Here is a 20,030-nt window from a genome sequence, read left to right on the forward strand (position 1 = left end):
AATACAATTACTTTCAAATGCTCCCTCCAAGGATGAAGCAACTCTGACTGCCCCTTAGACAGAACTATGTAAAAATTGTACAATCTGGGAACATGATAAATGAAACTGAATCACAAATGTTGAAATGAAAGCCTATTAAGAAACCAAGCCCATTCAAAAGCAGTATATTGCTTTCCCTCTCCCCCTTCCCTCCTCAGCCCAGGAAGATATGTCAAATAGTAAATGGAAACTACATCTTAAGCCAGGACTTTCATTTCTAAAACATACAGACATTAAAAAACATGAAAGTTGCTCCCAGTGTGTTGTGCTACCTTCAATACTGTATAATTTTATGACTTGGCTGTTTTCTGGGCCCTGTGCCATGTTTCCTAGTGCTGTTCTTGCAGAGAAGCACAGCCTAAAACCTCATGTTAACACTCTCCCACATAAAAATGACTCTAGGAGACAACAAACCACCATGGAAAGTTATCATAAACTTTTAGGAAAAATAAGTTATTCATGGTCTCTTCCTATTTTGGCAAATAGGCTTGCAAAGAGGCCTTCTCTGCCCTCCCTTTAAATATATGTGTATTTTAAAATCCATTTTTCACATTGTCAGCATGATTTATTATACTATTTATGTTTTGGCATGTTTTCACCTGATATAATGAGATTTTTGTGTGTTTTTGATATAATGTAAGCCTTATTTCTTTTGGTTTTTATTGATATATTTCATTACATTTCAATTGTAGTTCAAAATCTCATCATATAAAGGTAAAAATAGGATATATAGATTGCAGGGATCATTTCTATACCTTCCCAACTTAGGCAGTTGATAACTGTGTGTCAGTTTTTCCTGTTTTTGCTCTAATTAGGATCACCTTTTGCTTAAAAAAAAGTTCCTTGGAATTTGACATTGGAGACCCTGACCTCTGGAACTGACTTCCTCTGTGGGCTGCCACAGCCCTCTCCTCTGTTACTTTTGGAGCACAATGCAAGATGCATCTTTTTGTTTTTGCTTTCCTTTTCCTTGACTGTCATTTCTCAGTTTTATATATAAATGGAAGGCCTTGAATATGAATTTTAATTAAAGGAAGGGTTGGATTCAAGCCTGTGGATCCACCATCCTAAAGTTTTGGTTCTAGGTCAAATTCCTAAAGAAAGGAGATCAGGTATAGCACTGTTTCCGTAGTAAGTATTTATGACTGGTTTGTTACTGGTTTCATTTATTTAAGGATGACAAAGTTCCATAGTACCATGGAACAAGTATGTGTAGTAAGAATAGATGAAGATGATGAAGATATCACAACATAGGAAAATAGCTCTTTTTCACATATGGAAAATGATTTAATATCATGAGTTGCATAATGCAGCATTGTGTACCTTCATGTCTGAGGCTGTAGTTTCTAATATGCATGCATATTTATGCTTCAGAATTTGAAAAATAGCATTTAGTTCACGTATATGCTCCACAGATTCTACTTTCATAATTGTTTCTTGGGCTTTTGATATTCAGGTGTCCTATTACACAATCAAGAGAATTCCTGTGTCAAAAAGCAGGAGTTAGTGCCAGGTTGGCATTGGGACTCGAGATTTCATTCTTCAATGTCTTGTGCTCTTACCATTAAACCACACTCCCCAAAACTGTGCAAATTTATGTTGATGCTCAAATAACAAGGAGAATAATTTACGATACACAGACATTTCTGTGACAATACATGGGAACCCTTTAGACAGCACCTAGTAAAACTGGAAGAATTGAAGAGAACTGAAGTAACTTACTCTATCCTAATGAGAAAGGCATATAGTTAGATATCATGATAACTAATCATTTCACTGGAATTAGGCAAGGACTTTGGGGTGTAACATCCTTTCTATTGCAAAAGCTGCAAACTTTGAATGAGCACCAAGTGTGGGGACCTCAGAGTCAACTCAAACAAAAATGCTTTCCTCCAGAAGCACGCTGGTCCTGCAAGCGGTAACATAGATTCAGCTAGTCGACATAGGTCATCTACGAAATAACTACAGTGTGATTTCTTGCAGGGTTTCTTTTATAGAACACTTCACAAATGATAGTTTTAAAAAAAGAATGTCTCAAACCTGAGACAAATTTCAACTCTTTATTGTAGAAATTTATTGTTCGGAAAAGCCGGTTTGGACTGACAGAGACTGGTGATCTGTCTCTTGAAGACATGAAGAAAATTCGCTATCTTTCTTTGATTGAGCTGACAGCCTTCTACGATGCACTGGGAATAGAACTGAAAAGGAACAGAACAGAAAGAGTCAAAGGACGAGGTAAACATACCGTAGTAGCAGGATGACAGGCATCTTGTAATTTTTTTAGTGCTTACCAAGAAGGTACTTGTTAGGCTTCATTTTCTCTCTTTTACATTTTTCTTTTAAGAAAATGGCCTTTTTGGAGTCCCTCTCACAATACTACTAGAAAATGATCAAAAGAAAGTTCCTGGAATAAAAGTTCCTCTCATCTTTCAAAAAGTGAGTAGATCTTAATAAGTTCAACCAGTAAGGCTTGAATTTTCATCATTAGCATTGACAGTCAAAACAGATGTCAGATAAAAGAGGAAGTAGACTTTAATGGCTTTAAGGTGTTGACCATTTTTTCTCTCTCTCGTGATTTCTATCTCTCAGGAGACTTGGATTAAAACCACTATTTTTCTATAATATGTGTACATTGGGATTTTTTTCTAATGTTAGATTTATATATTTACTATTTTGTTCAAGAAACTTAAAGAATCGAAGGGTGGATATGTGGTCCCCTTTTTTCATTTAACCCTGGAGCAGGATGGACATGTGGTCCCCTTTTTTCATTTAACTCTTGAGCAATGAAAAAGTTTTATATGGGAGCATTTTGAGGTATAATATCACATAAATTCAAATTGAAGAGATGCTGACATCTCTGAAACTATTGGAAGTGAACTGATGTATTCTACAGGAGGTGTATACTGCCAAGATGATGATCATTCAGCTGAATTGGTGTAATGCCACAGTGACATCCAGTGGATGGCTCATTTAGATATACATACACATACACAAAAAATGCACATGGACTTTAAGATTCAATGACATTTATCTTCAAATAACTCCTGAAAGAAAATAAAACTGCTGATATTGATTAACTTAGTGTTAACTTGCATATCTATAATCAGTCTCTGAATTATCAGCAAAAACCCCAACTTTGTCATGCTTTGTCAAGTTTACAATGAGAAGTAATAGAGATCTGGCAGGTTCTTTGAGAAAGCAGATAGAACTGGAAGAGAAGAGTTAGTGGTGAAAATCCAGAACCCTGTGAATAACTGCTAAAATGTTATAGTTTTTTTCCTACTTTCATATTTTGTCAAAGGTGCAGCTGGGTAGTTCTGAACCCTGACTGGGTACAGAGGGACAGCAGCTGTCACTGGGCTGCCAGCAGCAGTAGCAGGAGCTGAGCTAGCAATGTGGGGACTGCTTTTTCTGTGTCCAACCCCGTTCCCCACAGCCAGTGCCCAGGGCTTGTGCCCTGGCTGCCCCGTGTAGTTAGGTTCCTACAGTTTGTCTAAACAAAATACGCTTCATTTTTGTAAAGAATAAAGCTTGAGGACTGAGAGAGCCTATTCTATGGGGAGATCCCAGAAAAAATGATTTTAGGATTATTTTCTAGTCAGAGCTCTTGATCCTGCCCAAAGACATTTATTAGTTATAGCCATTTCTAAGAGGCTCATCACCATAACAGATGAGTATCTTGCGTATACTCATTAGTTTTTTCTTTTACCACTATTTTGAGGTATGGGAATCAATATGATTACTTGCTAAAAACAGTACTGCTCATTGTAAACTGTAAAAAAATCTACCTCATCAATATTATCCCTCACTATCAGTGCTCCTAGGTACCAGGAGTCCCAAATCACAATGGAAAGCCCTGCTGTTCTATGAGCTATATAATTGTATAGAGTCTATTCTGAAATGTACAGCCTGAAGAATGCTTGTTTAAATGAACGTTAATTATTTGCTATTATAGATCACATAAAAGTAAACTGTTACTAAACTGTTTTGGGGGGACAGGTTGTCAAAAGGTACTTAGAGGGTTTTTCCCCCCAAATGGTTAGGTTTTTTTTTTAAATGCTTCTCTTACTTTTTAGTTGCTGCTCAAGCTTGAGGAAACAGGCTTAGAAACAGAAGGAATTCTTCGAGTACCTGGATCTGCTTCAAGAGTTAAGGTACATACATGCCATCTACCCTTTTCTAGTTTAGAAAGCAACAATTTGGTACAGATCGATCACCAATCTCATACCTGCCACTGAAAATCTATGGTTGGCCATTTGCTGCCTGAAACAGAGGCCCAAATCTTTGCATGGGCTAATGTTTTATTTAGAGCATACATGTACTCAAAGTGCCATTTTCCTACATTGAGCCTGTGAAGAATTCCCTGTTTTCATGACCTTACCTCTGTCTCACAGGAAATCTCGCTTCTATTATTTTAATTTACATAAGAAATACTGAGTCACTAAAGGGAGGTTATCAAGTAATTTTAGCTAAAGATCCTTGCCAATTTTTTCATTTATCCTTTGTTTGGTGTTTTACAATCGTAATGTTGGTCTCTGAGAAGCATGTCCTTTATCTGAGTGTTTGATGACGGCAGTAGTCCATTTTCACTGTACAACAGAAGAGTTCATTTGAGTAGTAAGGTTGACGCCACGATAAATGGAATCACATTTTATCCTATACACAATGGGACTATTGACAAAAATAACTGTCAACTAAAGACACAGACAGGCTTCCATTCCAGTTTCTGTTCCAATTTTCTCTTTCTTGTTAACCAGGCATTACACTGTGTCTGGAACTGTGTACATAAAGACACAAAACCTAAAGACAACTTGAAGCTGAATAACATACTGTAAGTCATGCCATTACAAATGAGAGAATGACAAAGCATTGCTTAGTGGCTCTAGACTCAGAACATTAAGTGGAAGAGCAGGTCTTTATTATATAAAACTATCTCCAGTAGTTGGTATCTTTTATGTACAATCTTTCCTTTCCTCTGAAATTAATATCAATATTCATAGCATTTTTGCTTTGTTTATGTATATTTTAAGGTGACAAATCCCACCTGCTATAACAAAATGTTCCACCTGCAAGTAAAATAGCCTTTTTATGAGAGAGAGAATTAAGCTTTGCTGTGACAGCTGCACAGAATAAATTAAGAGTGTTTCAGGATTTTGTAGACTACTCAGTGTTGATTGGCTTGTGAGGTCAATTTTAGCTAGTAAAATATCATATGTTAAGGGGAAGCTTTACAAGGCACATAATGATGACAGGCTACAGAGCCCATTTCATGTTAAAGCATAGATAAGGGATGGAAGGAGGTGACTGGAGCTATGTAAATGAGGAATGCATCTTTCAGAGGTAAAGTGGGAATTGGATGAAGCCCTATATTAGTTACTTTGGATAAGGCTCTGCAAATTTAGAGCTGGAGATAACTGAGGCCATAATAGGGCTTGATTCTTCAAGGCTTTGGGAAAGTGCAGATTTTTTTACCCCACTGACTTCATTAGATGTTGAGAGAGCTCAGAACCCTACAGAATGCGCAGTATCTTACAGGATTTAGCCCCTCATCTGGACTGGGATTCTGCAAAATCCCAGTTTGAGTTTTTACAATATTTCATTGTTCTTTCACACAATCTACACTACTTTCTATGTTGCAGAAAAATAACACAGCACAGCTGCTTTGTATGTTTTAATAATTAACTTTTGTATTTGCATACACTCTCTTGGTTTTTGTTCAGCTATTCACATCCTGTACACAGAAAATTACTTTGTGATGTGTGTTTCTGTATATATGACTTTCTTATGCTAAGTGGCAAGTTAAACATCCACATGAAAGATGCCATGCTCTTTATTTGAGTTTTTGGTTCATTTAAGTCATTCCAACAAGTCAACCAGTAAAAGACGGAGGGAAAGATTTCCTTAAGCAGATCCAGATTTCATTCTTCAAAGCCGTCATACATTATTATGACATTAGGATTTGAGGGCATTCCAACTTTATTTCACTCTTGTATTAAAAAATAAAAGGCACATGGATGTGATTTAGGGTGAGCTTTCTATATTGCAAAGAAGTAGAAATAAATACAAGTTTTCCTCTGCCTCTTAACTGTGGAATGTAACAAGAGCTCCACTGAACAAAAAATCAAAATGAAATATTAATCTAGTCTATTGTGAGCTCAGAAGAATGAAAGACTGCTTGAAGAATATATTTCTTAATATAACTAGATGCGTATACAAAGTATGTGGCAAAAATATTGGTCTTGCCTCTCGGTTGTCTTCTTTTACCTTCTTCCTGTTCTTGGAATATTAAGCAGCAAATATTGAGAGCTCTTTCTCTCCCCTTGTGGTTTTGATGAAGTGTGGGGTTCTGCTCCATATTTCTCAGTCAGTTACCAGGAGGGAATTTAATCCAGGTGTTTGAATGGATTAGGTGCAAGCGATGTGAATAAAAAGGCAGTTGAGATAGCAGAGAATGCAGCCAGTAAAATGTACTAGTAAAAGAGGCATTGTAACATTAAACACCAAATCCTGCATGACTTTATATTTCCTTTTGTGCCAACCATTTCACTTCATTATGTGTGACTGTATTTGATATGTAATTTCCTTCTATTAATGTGAGGCAGGCTTCATTTTTTAAAAGCTCTTCTTTCTCAATAAGCTAATTTTCTTGCATACTGGCAATGCAGATTTGACAAAAATGTGATTAAAAAGCAGCACATCAAATATAAAGCCCTGCTCACATAAACAGTCCTATTGAAATCAACAATTCGCTTCATGTGTATATGGCAAAGTATTTGGCCAGTAGTAATTATAAAAGGTACTTAATTTATGGATGCATAAGTGAGGATAAATATGAATGAGCAAACAAACAGTAACGTTCTTGCAGGCAAAAAAGCTGTTTTCAGGAGATGAAGATACAAATCAAGCTGTTTGTGAGGCCTTCCTTTGAGTAGGATCTCTGGTTTTGAAGAAAGTTTCCTTTCCAGATTTCTTGCAGAAAAACAGTCTTTAGGATTATACCATGGTCTTCTGGTATGGGTGTTGGTCTGTTTAAATAAACAGCAAGGTAGCATTCTTTGTCTGGGCATTTTTATCCTCTTCAGAAGCACAATTTGACAGATCTTGTTGGTGCAGTCTGAAGCAGAGTCAGATGTGAAGTGCTCCTGTTCACTTAGAATGTTTTTTCAGGATATCAATGGGGAACAATACCTTACATACTACATGTTACTTTCCCTGACTTCTCATCAGACATTTTGGTGGGATTTGGACTCTAAGGGCTAGATAATACTCTCACTTAAAGTCATATTGAATCTCTCTCTCTCTCCCTCTCTCTCACACACGCGCGCACACACACACACACACACACACACGAAAGAGAGAAGGTTTAGTTATTTACACTCCCTTCTTTAGAAGTAAAGGCATCCGAAAGCATTTGGGTTAGGTGGGCAGACAGAATAATACATTTTTTTTTGTCCCAGAGTATGGAATTGGTACCATTATGGTTCCTCAGAACTGATCAGATGTGTTAACTCTTGTCTATAAAGAAAGACTAGAAAATGGAAGTAAAACTGAATTTAAGAATCCTATTGTGTACTATTGTATATACTACAAAACAACCTGAGAAAGCCAATGGGACTAGATTTGCAGTTAGTTTCAAGTCAGCCTGGGTGCATCTACTCCACACTTCAATAACAGCGAAAGCAACATAGACATATCCTGGGTTGTGGAAGGCGTTTATGAAATGAAGTCAAACATATAAAGTTAAAAGTCAGTTTGCTTTCTTCTGTCTTGCAGAATCTCCACCAAGAACTTGAAACAAAATTTTATGAAGACTTGTTTGACTGGGATCAAGTACGAAACAATGATGCAGCAGGACTGTTAAAGATGTTTATAAGAGAACTCCCAAGTCCTCTATTCACTGTAGAATACCTGCCTGCCTTCATCATGTTAGTGGAAAGTAAGTAGGAAAAGAATGAAAGAAAAGGAAGAAAAAGAGCAAAAGCACAGGAAAGAGACTGCTTGTATGCCATCAGAGATTTGGTTTCCTATATTTCCTTCTCATATTGCCCATTTTGTGACCACCTCTCCAAAGAGAAGGGATTATCTTTACGATCTCTGGACCCTGTAAAGTCAGAGTTAGATAGAACACCTAAAATAGCATTATAGTTTGCCTTTTAGTTTTCCCAGATGGTCCAATCTGAGTATAGGCCCAAGAGGCAGAAGCAAATACAATGATCTAAAACTTAGGATCTTTTGGTGACAGGCCAGGAAATAAATGCCATGTGATCTGAGCAGCACATGAGATTCTCGTCCCCTATTCCAGGAAAGCATCTTGTTACCTGAAAAAGAAATCCTTGCACTATTTTCTGATATAAAATTTCATCCCTAAAGATTACCTTCTCATATAGTATTAATAACCCAACCGTAGCTGCAGATGAAAACAAAGATATGTGCCATCCATTCCCAAACAACAGTGTGTGTCTACCGCAGCAGCAGCAGAGAAGGGGTTGACTCTTAGCTTGAGGTACACTGCTAGCATAGATCAAAGTAACATCACCACAACCAACGATCCTGGCTACAACTTCTATTTTCAGGAAATTTTCCATGGAAATAATTTCCTACCTCTGCAGCTTCTTCCACTTTAGTAATTTTTCAATGGTTTTATTCTATTGCATTTATAAAAACAAAGCATATTTTGTTTTGCTGTCAATATTGTTCTCTAACCTGACTAGAAAGCGAGCCAAAAACAGTGGAACCAGTCTCCTCCTCTCTGTGGATCCATTGGATATTTTGATCTGGGCACTGGAACTACTACTATACTCATGTTAATATAGTAAAGTCTCTGTAAGGCCTTCAATGCTGCCACCCTGTCTTCAAATCTACCTGCTAACATTGCTTTCAGCACTAACCTAAAAATCGTTACGACTTTACAGACATTGATTATTTATTCTCAGGAATCTCCAAGATCAAATTACAGTTACAAGCTTTACATCTGTTGATCTTGTTGCTGCCTGATGCCAGCAGGGACACAGCCAAGGTAGGTGCTCTGTTTCATAATACCTGCCATCTGTATTTTTTATTTTTAAATGAGAGTCAGTATTTGTTTTAGATAAGAAGTGATCCTGACATTTTTTGTGCCTGTTTCTTATCATCTGTCTGAAGAGATGCTCCATTTCTCTGAGTACAGCATGGTACACTATTTAATAGGAATGATATCTGGATGGATTTTTTTATGGATATTATTCACAAATGATTTTTTAAAGGGATTTCACTATTGGGTATTTACCACATCGCTTGCAAAAAGTGATCTTCCAACATTTGTGTATTGGCACAGTGTTCTCTCCGTCTCTTCACAATCACTAATCTTAATTTGTGTTATGTAGTTATTGATTTCCAGTTTTAGTTAATGTTACCACATTTGTCTACATTTTAGAGGCTTTGATTTTCTTTCATTTGTATTGCTTCTAATTGTGTATTCCCAATAATATATGGTTGTAGAACAGCATGACTGGCAGAGGGGGAGAATGGGCTTGGGTTACTACTAGCTCCGCTCTCTCTCTAAGGGTACACTTCACATCCCTGCCCAGCTCCTTTCCCCTCAGCAAAATAAGACTGACCTCTGCTGTAAAATATGAAGTAATGCACAAGTATTATTAACAATGGCTTTTGACCAAATTCTGTACCCATGGGCAGTGTTATATGCAGTACTCTACAAAACAAGAGTGCTAATCATTCCTAAGTTATTAAGACACCCCGAGTAAACTGAAGATCGTTGCATAGAAGTGCAACAAACTTTTTTTTACTCTGCTAAAAATGATTTCAGGATTCAAGTGTTTTTGCCCATCTTATCATCTCGGGACTGTCAGCAGAAGTGTCCGGGCTCATCTTGCCTGTGCAGCTGCTGTATAAAGAGAGAGCTAACCATTAAGATTATTAGCACCTTAACGATATATGCCTTACAGATCAAAACGTTGAATGGTGTATTCAAGTTACAGTTCAAGGCTGTATTCAAGTACTAAGGTATTTCACTGTGCTGAGTAAGAGAAACTGCTTTTCCTAGGCCTTTCTGCAGTTCCTGAAGAAGGTCGTTGCTAATGAAGGGAAAAACAAAATGAATTTATGGAATGTTTCCATGATCGTTGCACCAAACCTCTTCATCTGCAAAGGCAAACGGGCAAACCAAGAAGAGATGCAAGCAGCAGCCACCACAGCACACATAGTCAGACTTTTAATTAGGTACCAGGACATCTTGTGGACAGTGAGTAATGTTGACTGCAATATATGTGTTATGGTTTCCATATGGAGATGTATTTTTCCAGGCATCCTGACTGATTGATACCATACAAGGCAGCTATATAAACACAAGGGTTACTGTGTCAGACTCTCTGGCTTCCCTTTGTTCTGACCTCCAAAATGTTGTACTCTGGGCTGCAGAGTGAGCAAGCTTCCATAAGAGCAGTACAAGGTGCTGCCAGTCAGACTGTCCTACAACTTGGCAGTCAGGACGCTGACCCAGGAAGAAAAGGCTGTAATACTGGGTCCATTTAGGCCAAAGGAGAGTGTAGAGCACAGGGCTCCTTTCCAGGTGAGTGCCAGTGGGCTGTTACACAACAGGTGTGAAACCACCATTACGGCACCCTGCATCCTGAATAAATGGGGGTACTGAAGGTTGAATGTCATTGTACTTTATGCTTTCAAGTGGAAGTTACCCAGTTGCATAACTGTCAATTTTGACACTTATACACACTTTGCAATCCTACTACATGTGAAGTATAGATGCATAAGCATCCAGGAGGAGAGGGGAGGGCCTTCTCCTGTTTTATCCCAATAGCCTAGTGCCCAACATGCAGCCCACAGGTCATGCAGGGCTGCAGGTGGCATGGGGTGGGACCTCAGCAGGGCCTGATAGGGATGTGCAGGACCAGCTCAGGTAGCACAGGGCTGAGGCAGTGTGAGACCCAAACCAAATGCAGTGGGGCCCAATCTGGCCATGAAGGGCTGGGCCAAGGCAGCACAGGGCCCAATTTTGTGTGCAGGTCCAGGCTGAGGTAGTGTGAAGCCCAATCCTGCGTGTTGACCCCATGAGGGATCCAGCCTGCAGACCAGCCCAACACCAGTTTTCCAGCTCCCTGGGCTGAAAAGTTGAGCATCATGGCCTAGTGGATTGGGCATCACTAGGAAATAGAAGACCAAGGTTCTAGGCCACCCTGTCATGGCAGAGTCCTTCAGGAGGGCCGTGATCTCCTCGAGGTCCCTCGCTCCGTGTCAAGGCTGGCCCAAGGCACCCTCTTATTCTAGTCCGCCACGTCTTTGATGTTTGTATATATAGTTGGGAGGCTGCCTATGACTCCCTGGGCACGGCTACTCAGGACCTCTGTCCCCGTGTGTTCCTGGACCCCACCTGGGGTCTCCCGGTATAATGGGTGCTCCCCAGGCACCCTGGCCTTATGGGCTGCGCGTGGCTCCAACCTCCCCTGATACCACACCCCAAGCCTCGCAGATGTAATAGACGTTGGTGTGTCTGCACGCCCGCTTCCCGGGCTCTCTCTAACACAATATCCCTTCTGGGACGTCCTCTCTGGCCACTGGTCTTTTGGGCCCACTGCACCACTACCCTCTCTAGTACGGGCTCACCGCACTTCTACTCCCCGTCCTCTTGGGGGCAACCGCAGCACCTTGCCCTCCTCTGGGTTTTCCGCGGTGCTAGCCTGTTACCGGGCTCCTCAGTATGGCCCCGCTCTCGGGCTCCTTAGTAATCACCCCTCCCTGGGGCTGGGGTCTATGCACCCCGCAAGTGACGCCCTTGCTGGCGTCTGCTGCGCCCGTCCTGGGCTTCCTAATATGGCGCTCCCCCTCTTCGGGGCTCGCCGTGCCCACACTGGGCTTCCCAATAGTTCAATATGGCGCTCCCCGTCTTTGGGGCTCGCCGTGCCCACCTCGGGCTCCCTGATAAAATCGCCCCTCTCTCTGGGGCTGGGGTCTACGTACCCCGCACATAACCCGGGGTCTATGTCCCCCGTCTGCAACCCACTGGTTGCGCTCGCAACCCACTGGTTGCGCTCCTTGCCGCCAGTTGTGCCTTCACTGGCGCTAGGGCACCCCACCCCTATGGGGTCCCTATGAGGACAATGTGCCCTCTTGGCGCTAGGGCACCCCACACTCTCTGGGGTCCCTATGAGGATACTGCGCCTTTCTCGGGTGCTGGGGCCCCCACACTCCCGTGGGGCCCTTTATGAGGCCTCCTCCAACCCCTACAGCCTCACCCAAACCTCCGGTATAACATTAAAGCCAAACATAAACTAGAGCCTCCTGGCTGTAACTCAAACATAAAGCCCCCTGGCTAAACCATAGTGCCCAATCCTCTCAGGGCTATCATGAGCTGTACTTGCAAATCAGGCTCCTTCCCATATCTTGGCTGAGGGAGCTCCTACCTCTCCAGCTGCTGGCAGAGAACTGCCAGCCTGGCCTCAGCCCTGGGCTTTATAAGGGCCAGGCCCTGCCTCCTACAGGCAGCTGGCTCCCCTTAGTTGCTCCGGCAACCTGCAGCTGCGCTCGTTACCCGGGCAACCCTCAGCTGGGCTCGTTATATCAGGCCAGGGCTCGCTAACTCGCTCCCTGGCAGTTTCTCCTCTCTAGGAGCAGGGGCACCGGGGTGCCCTGTGACATACCCCTCACAGAAAGTGGGGTTTTAACCTGTATCTCTCTGGCTCCCTCACTGTCCTGGGTGGTAAAGGATTTAGTACTGGATCTGCTCAGGCTGGGGAGAACACAGGGATCCACTCAGGCTGGAGGAAGGTACAGAACAGTGCTCTAACTATGTGGCTACAGATCGCACATTATTCATTTCTTCCTCTTAAAGTTGAATCTTGGCCCTTTGCAGTTAATAGTCACTGGAGAGGTGTGAAACACTTTCTGCCTCACTGGGAACAAGGGTCCAGGCTAAAACATTTCCACAGCAGTACCCATCTCTCTGAGTCGTATAGGCTCTGGCTTGTTCCCTTGCTCCTGGTCCTACCCTCCTCTCTATTTTGGCTGCTCCGTCTTACTGAACTTGGAGAAGGATCACAAATTGCATGCAAGTGCCAAAAATAAAAAGTACATTGGCTGAGTAACTGCCATATGTGCACATAAAGTGAAATGGGAGTCTGCCCCTAATATTCAACCCTGAGTCAGTAGCCTACGGCCTGGTTTACATGTTACGTGCATTATATAATTACCTGGTTAACTGCACAATTAATTTAGACTGGCAAATTAACTATGGCACCTTTAAAAAGGTCCAACTAGCTATAAAATTATTGCCGGAAAATGTGTAATGACTTCATAGCTAGTTTCTATCCAGCTTTAATTTGAGGTTGGGAACTGCATCAGCTGATCAGAGGTCCCAGCTGTGGGCACCCATGTGCATCCCTGGGTCTGGGAGCTCCCAGCTGAAGCTGTCTTCCAGCTGTGGGAACACACGCTTACAGAGCTGGGGGCCCATCAGTTGACAGGGCTCCCAGCTGCAGGGAAGCACAATGCACCCTGCGCCTGGGAGACTGCAACTGCCACAATCTCACAGCCACAGGGATGCACTATGCACCCCATGGGTGAGATTGCAGCAGCTGGTTTCCCAGCCACATGTTTTACCTCCACAGCTGGAAGATCACAGCAGCTGCAGTTTCCCAGCTGCAGAAGTGCATGGGGAGCCCCTGTGGCTGGGAGCCCCATTAGCTGAAGGGGCTCCCAGCCATGGGAACTTGCTTCTTGCTGGTGAAGGGGCCCCAGGCTCCCCTTGCACGAACAATAAAGGGTGATGGGATCTGATTTGAGATCTCAAAAGCCCACTTCCTGCCACGCATGTGTGCCATGCATTGTGTGGATTGCATATTAGTTCCATCATGCCTTCACCTGCATGTGTAGAGGGGCCCTAAATGCTCAAGAGCTGTAGCAGATCAAGTCACCTTTGTGCCTTGTGTTTGGTTAGCTAGTTATAGGCCACCATGTGTCCTGCCCACTTATTATGTAGCTCTGCATCATTCTTAAATGGCACTAGCACTCTTACTTATATATGGAACCTGGAGGCCTAACCCTGAAAATCTGGATAGCCTTTCTAGGGCACCTGTTGTTTTGGGTATTGCAGTGCTTTAGTGAAGATGCCTACAAGACTGAACTGGATCTGGCCTACTCTCTCTGTGCGCCTCAGTTATCTTTCTGTAAAATGAGGATAACAGCACTTCTTTACCTCTCAGGTGCCATTAAAGTCTGTGAGCTGCTCACATACCATGATAATGGGAACCATAAAAGTTCCAAAAAGAGCTAAAAAAAAAACATTATGGCAACTAACAACCTGCATGCCTACAAGTGCCAGCTTCAGCAGAGCTCATATATTTAACGAGCATGAAAATTGAACTACCATCTTACCCTTAAAAGTGGTAGAGTGATATAACAGAAAGTTGCCTAGTCTTTATGGCTTATGGGATAAACACGTGGTTTCAATTTCCAGTGCTTTTAATTTGGCACTAAAGTCACTTTTATAGGAAAGGGGCTTTTTAGCTCCTTTGTGCGCGCTCAACCTTGTTTTCCTTCTCCTAGGTCCCATCTTTCCTGATTTCTCAGGTAAGAAAGATGAATGAGGCTGCAATGAACAACAGCAAGAGGCAGCTGATGTTTGACAAGGGAGTGAGAAAACTTCTAAGGAGGAAGACGATTGAGCGAGAGAGGCCCGAAAGATCAGAGGTGCATTCTGATGTATCATGTTTAAATGGTGTCCTCACACTTTCCTGTCCTCTCCTCTCTTAAATGCCTCTGAGTGGAGAAAAATATTCGTTCAAATTTAAAAAAAAACAACTCTCTCAGCCTCTTTAAATCCTAACAAATTGCCTCTTTAAATACTAACAAATTGCTTCCATTTTAGACTGGCTAGGCAAGTTGCAAGCCTCTGTTAAAACTCTTTTCATTTTGCTTCCTCATGCTCTCACCCACTCCTTTCTGTCTGACTGTTTTCTCCTTCTGTTGCATCTCATATAACATACAGCCTGTGAGCAATCCAGGCAGGGTCTCCTTTTTATTTGTATATATAGTATCTTGCACATCAAGATGCTTTCTCTCTACCTACTACTGTGATAAAAATAAATGCCACTAGTAATATGTTCCTTAGATGTTTAGGAGGAAAGTAAGTTTCACTAGAGAAGCAAGCTGTGTTAGATTAGATGTTAGAATTGTAAGTTTTATAGATATAGGAAAACATTTTCCATGGGTCTCTAATCTCACAGCAGCTTGCTTTGCCATACAGAAGAAACTTATCTAAGAGCAATCTTGAAAGATGTAATCCCCAGAGCTAATATATTGCTACAACAAAACACAGAGACTCTGAACTTGATTAACGTGGTAGGGGAAGTACTAGGTGGTGTGGTGTCAACCATCTCCTCTTCCTCATTTTAGCTAGTTAACCCAGCAAACACCCATGTGTTTTGTAAGAGAATTACAGTCGCCCTTCAAGCAGAACTGAATCTTCTGAGGAGATTCAGCAAAGTCCTAGAACTGCAGTAGATTAAATGGTGGTTAAAATAAATGAGCCTCATCCAGCCCTGGATTGGGTTGCCACATCCAATGGGTCATGGTTCCATTGCTTTGTGTTGAGCCACTGAGCAAAGTAGGCATATTCACCTGGCACAGCAAACTGCATCATTTGCTGCTCCTGTAGTAAGCTACAAGGCCTGCAGCTCTTTGGACCTGCTCCCTAGCTGTTTATATGGGAAATGGGGAACTGCTTTCCTCTATGGGCCTTTGTAAAGACAAAATGAGAAGCTTCCCCAGGCCTTTACATCTCTGGCATAGGGTTGAAGAACCAGAGAGGAGAATAGCATTGGAGGATATGGGAAACAGAGATAGTGGACTTGAAAGAAGAAAGGTGGTATGCAAAGAATAGTTGGCCTTTATCCACTGAGATATCTGAAGTCCATTTACCAGCAGTGATACACATACATTGCAAATAGATATGTGTGCCTGTGTGCATATTTGTCTAAAATGTTGATGTAAACTACTGTGATTTAAAATCATGTTCATACAATAAGAGACAGGACAGAAAAATTTGAGCCTGGGAATTTAAAAAAATTATAAGTTTGAGCTTTCTGAAATGTGTTGTTTAGCAGATGGCAGTCAGATTTATACCTTACCAGGGGGTAACACTCTCTCTGGAATATGAAAGGTAAATTGGAAGTGAATGATGTTTCAATAAGTGAGTAAAATTTCCAAGTATGTAGCATAAATGCCAGGTTTCAGATGTTTAAAATTATGCAGCTCTAGTTGTGGGATAGGAGCTAGAGGATCTACTGTACATTACACAGGGTGCACAGGGTACTCTACTCAGGGTGATATTAACTGGAATTAACTGGATTAGCCCTGGAATACAGGCCTTCCTAATTGATTTATCCTCTTAGAAATCACAGAAGAATGAGTAAACTTCTATAACCAGTAGTCTGAACCCTGTACATGGTTTTGTATAAAATTAATGGAAACCATATAGGACGTTCATATTTTACTGTACATAAACTTGGATGTACTTAGGCTTGTTGAGGGGGCGGGGGCAGAAACCTCAGTCTCCTTGCCTGTGGCTGATTTCTTCTTCAAAAAGAAAAACAGGATATGTTCTAGTATTTAACAGAGATTTCAAACAAGCCTGTCTGTGGTCACTCCACTCAGAAATAACCTATGGGAACATGTTGCCATCTGGACTTAGAACATTTCTGCTTCAATTCAAATTCAGGGTTTGTAGTATCTGCTCAGGCTTGCCAGGAAGTTTTAATCATTATGTGTTTTATCTTGTTCAATCGTGTTTGTTAATACGTCATTATATATGATCACAAATATGTGAAATACCCGACTTGTAAACCATAGCTTAATCATTCTAATAATTCACCTGAACCACTGATTTTTTTTCACAAGCAATCTTGAAAGACTTTATAGAACTGCTTCTGAGATGACCTACAGCATGATATATACTTATACTTACTGTCTTGAATTTTGTCTTTAGGGAATTGTCACTTTGCCACCATGTCTGCAGTCAGATATACCTGAGGGAGTGATAAGAGTTTATGCTCCACTTCATTCAAAAGTTTCTATGGCAATTCAACTGAACAGTCAAACCAAAGCCAAAGACATTCTGGCTCGATTTCACTGTGAAAACAGGTGAGTAAAAGCAGGAGGTCATCAGTACATTCCTTCCTTCCTGAATAATATTTTCAAAATCATAAAAACTTGATCATCCATTTTTCAGCGACACATACTATAAGAACATTTTAATAACCCCAAAACAGTAATTTACAGTAACATTGGTCAGTAAAAAATGTTTAACATTGATTTCTGGTCTTCATGTTCTTAATAATTGGTACTTTTGGAGAATCAATTTCTCTTCTATGCTGATGTATTTCTAAGCTTCCCACAGATAGAAGCCTGATTGTCTTAAATCTGACTGTAGAAGTTAATGTTGTTATTATTGTAAATGAATGCCAATATATTTTTATGCAAAAGGAAGTCAGCAAGCTATATTTAGAAAATCCTTTTGTAAAGTCCTTTAGTGTAATTTAATAATTTTTTTAAGTAAATTGTAAGTAGAGTGTATAATCAAAACATTATATGTACAAAATGTAAGTGCTTAAATTCAGTACAAATATATAAAGAATTCCTTGTTTGTTTATAGTAGAATCATCCTTTTAATGCATGCAGTCATAGTAAATATATGAAAGATTAAATCTCAAATTCTTCTCTATTATAGCTGTGGATCCTCAGAAAACATGAAAGGGCAGAGCCAAAGTTTATATGAAATTGGAGGAAATATAGGTAAGCTTTATTTTTAAAATTCTATTGTTACTATATTTACTCGAATACAAGACTAGATTCCCCCCACCCAGCAATTGGCATGGGGGAAAAGCCCCTCATCTAATAAATATATACAGGAAAACCTCACTAAATACACTGCCATTAAACTGCAAGCAATGGAAACTGACTATGAAGTTGATTAAATGTAGCCAACACTCAGCATGACTATAAAACACATGGCCTATATTAGGCAAACATGCTGATAGGAACCCTTTTTTGGCCCTTTAAAACAACAACAACAAACCATATGGGTGTTCCCAGTGCAAGGAACTGGCACTAGGCCTGGAGGTAGTGAAATACCAGGCTGGTACCAAAAAGACTAGAGCTAGCCCTAATGGTCTCTCCTGAATGCCAAAAATGTTGCTACATTTGATCTTAACCAAGAAGACCAAGATAGATTAATACAGTCTATCTAAATAACACAGATGATAGTGCCTATTAAGTACAGTCCCCTTCACAGCCAACTCTTTTTCAAGTCATGGTGAGCCACTACATTGCATACATTTTGATGATGACTTCACTCCCACAGGTGAGCTGTGCCTTTCTTTCCCATTTCCAACAATTCTGATTTCTTCATCAGCCTTAAATGTCTGGCAAACATCACCAAACAGAGCTCCAAACAGTTCACCCAGAATCTCTCTGTTGCCCCCTCTCTCAGGCTGGTGTATATGATTAGTGTGGCCACACCCTTCATGAGGTGGATCTGTACCAGATACGCCTCATCTGTACATAAATTTTTGGAGTATCCCAGGGCTCATAACAAGAACATCCAGTTCCAGGTATAAGTGGAAGATAGCACATGGATCCTCTCTGTAGGGTTATCTGGAATACATACACACAGTGAGCCATGCTGAGCTGTGGAGTTACCATGACTTGAAATACTGTTGACTCTGGTAGGGCTCAGCTGAATGAACTATATGGCAAAAATTACAAGCACTTGGCTTTAGATTCATGTCATATGTAGTGTGTACTACATATTAGTAGATACAAATGTACTGCTTAAAAGTGTGTTTATGTAGTATCTATGCTACAACTTGTAGCAGTTTCAAAAAAAGGTAACGTGCATCAATTCTGGATGAATTAAGTGTATGGGTACTATATGCTAATTGCTACAGCTATGTTTAATTTCAAGGTTATTGTTTTCAAATTTGCTGATCACTTCTATGTGCCAAGGGAGAGCGGGGTCGGGCAGTAAGAAGAGGGAAGGGGCTGCCAGGGGAAAAAGCTGGGGGGAAGTAGAAAGCAAAGGGAGTACTGATGCCCAAGCTGTATGTTCTCTGCTGTAGCAGTGAGGGGGACAAATTTAAGGCAAACCTCCAATAATTTGATTATATGACTGGAAAATTATAACAAATTTGTACGTTTTCCATATACAGAATCTAATTATCAGGGGCTCATCTTATAATCAGGGTCATCTTCTATTTGAGTAAATACAGTAAGTCCCTGACTCTCTTGAATTAATGCTATTTGTTGGTATCTTTACAAAGAAGGGTCTCTATACTACAGCCCATTTACAGGATAAAGGGGTTTCCGAGTCAGAGGGGGTGCATCTATATGTGCACTTTACTGCAGAGTAGATTAATTAGTTCCACGGTAAAATATCACCATCTACAGGTCTGCCAGTAGTAGGTCAGAGTAAACTAATGAACTCTGCTGTAAGATTGTACTGTCGGTACTATACTAATTTACTGAGTTGAAATACACGTGTAAACGCTGACTGCAGGCATAAATTGTGCCTGGTCAGCCCAGTCAGCTTTGGGGCTGGCTCCATCCTGGAGCAAATTGCTGCTATCCTGGGCATACATGTAGATCCTGTGCCCAGGATAGCAGTGAGGTATTTCAGTGATAACCTCCCCAGATATAGAAATGCAGGGGATGAGTTACATGTTTGCACTGAAGTGCCCATGCCTCATTGAAACTAAGGTTCTTGGGATAAAGACTTCTTCCATGTCTTAAACAGTGAAACTTTTACATTAATAATAATAGTGCATCATTGTGCATGTTCTTAATCAAAAGCAAAAGACAGATGTGTTCATTGTTGATCCATAAAAACAAGGAATAATATATAAACAAAGGCATAAGGTTAAAGTCATAAATTCATAGTTAGGCAAAGATGCTCACAATAGCACTTAATATGGTCATTGTTTATAGTGAAA

The 20,030-nt window shown here is 40.8% G+C and overlaps 1 protein-coding gene and 1 pseudogene across 3 annotated transcripts in view; one reads left to right on the forward strand and one right to left on the reverse strand.

Moving 5' to 3' along the window:
• ARHGAP28 (Rho GTPase activating protein 28) overlaps positions 1-20,030 on the forward strand; it is a 104,953-nt gene that overhangs the window by 80,777 nt on the left and 4,146 nt on the right. For all 3 annotated transcript variants that reach the window (XM_014606606.3, XM_019490519.2, XM_019490518.2), the window contains 9 exons: positions 2,109-2,274; positions 2,384-2,475; positions 4,116-4,193; positions 7,813-7,975; positions 8,973-9,055; positions 10,079-10,276; positions 14,590-14,733; positions 17,030-17,184; positions 17,771-17,835. In XM_014606606.3, coding sequence (XP_014462092.1) covers positions 2,109-2,274; positions 2,384-2,475; positions 4,116-4,193; positions 7,813-7,975; positions 8,973-9,055; positions 10,079-10,276; positions 14,590-14,733; positions 17,030-17,184; positions 17,771-17,835 — 1,144 coding nt within the window. The remainder of the gene's footprint in view (positions 1-2,108; positions 2,275-2,383; positions 2,476-4,115; positions 4,194-7,812; positions 7,976-8,972; positions 9,056-10,078; positions 10,277-14,589; positions 14,734-17,029; positions 17,185-17,770; positions 17,836-20,030) is intronic.
• On the reverse strand, positions 18,141-18,275 carry LOC132249723 (U2 spliceosomal RNA; annotated as a pseudogene).

The sequence above is a fragment of the Alligator mississippiensis genome, chromosome 3 (genome assembly GCF_030867095.1).
Source record: "Alligator mississippiensis isolate rAllMis1 chromosome 3, rAllMis1, whole genome shotgun sequence".
Taxonomy (NCBI): Eukaryota; Metazoa; Chordata; order Crocodylia; family Alligatoridae; genus Alligator; species Alligator mississippiensis.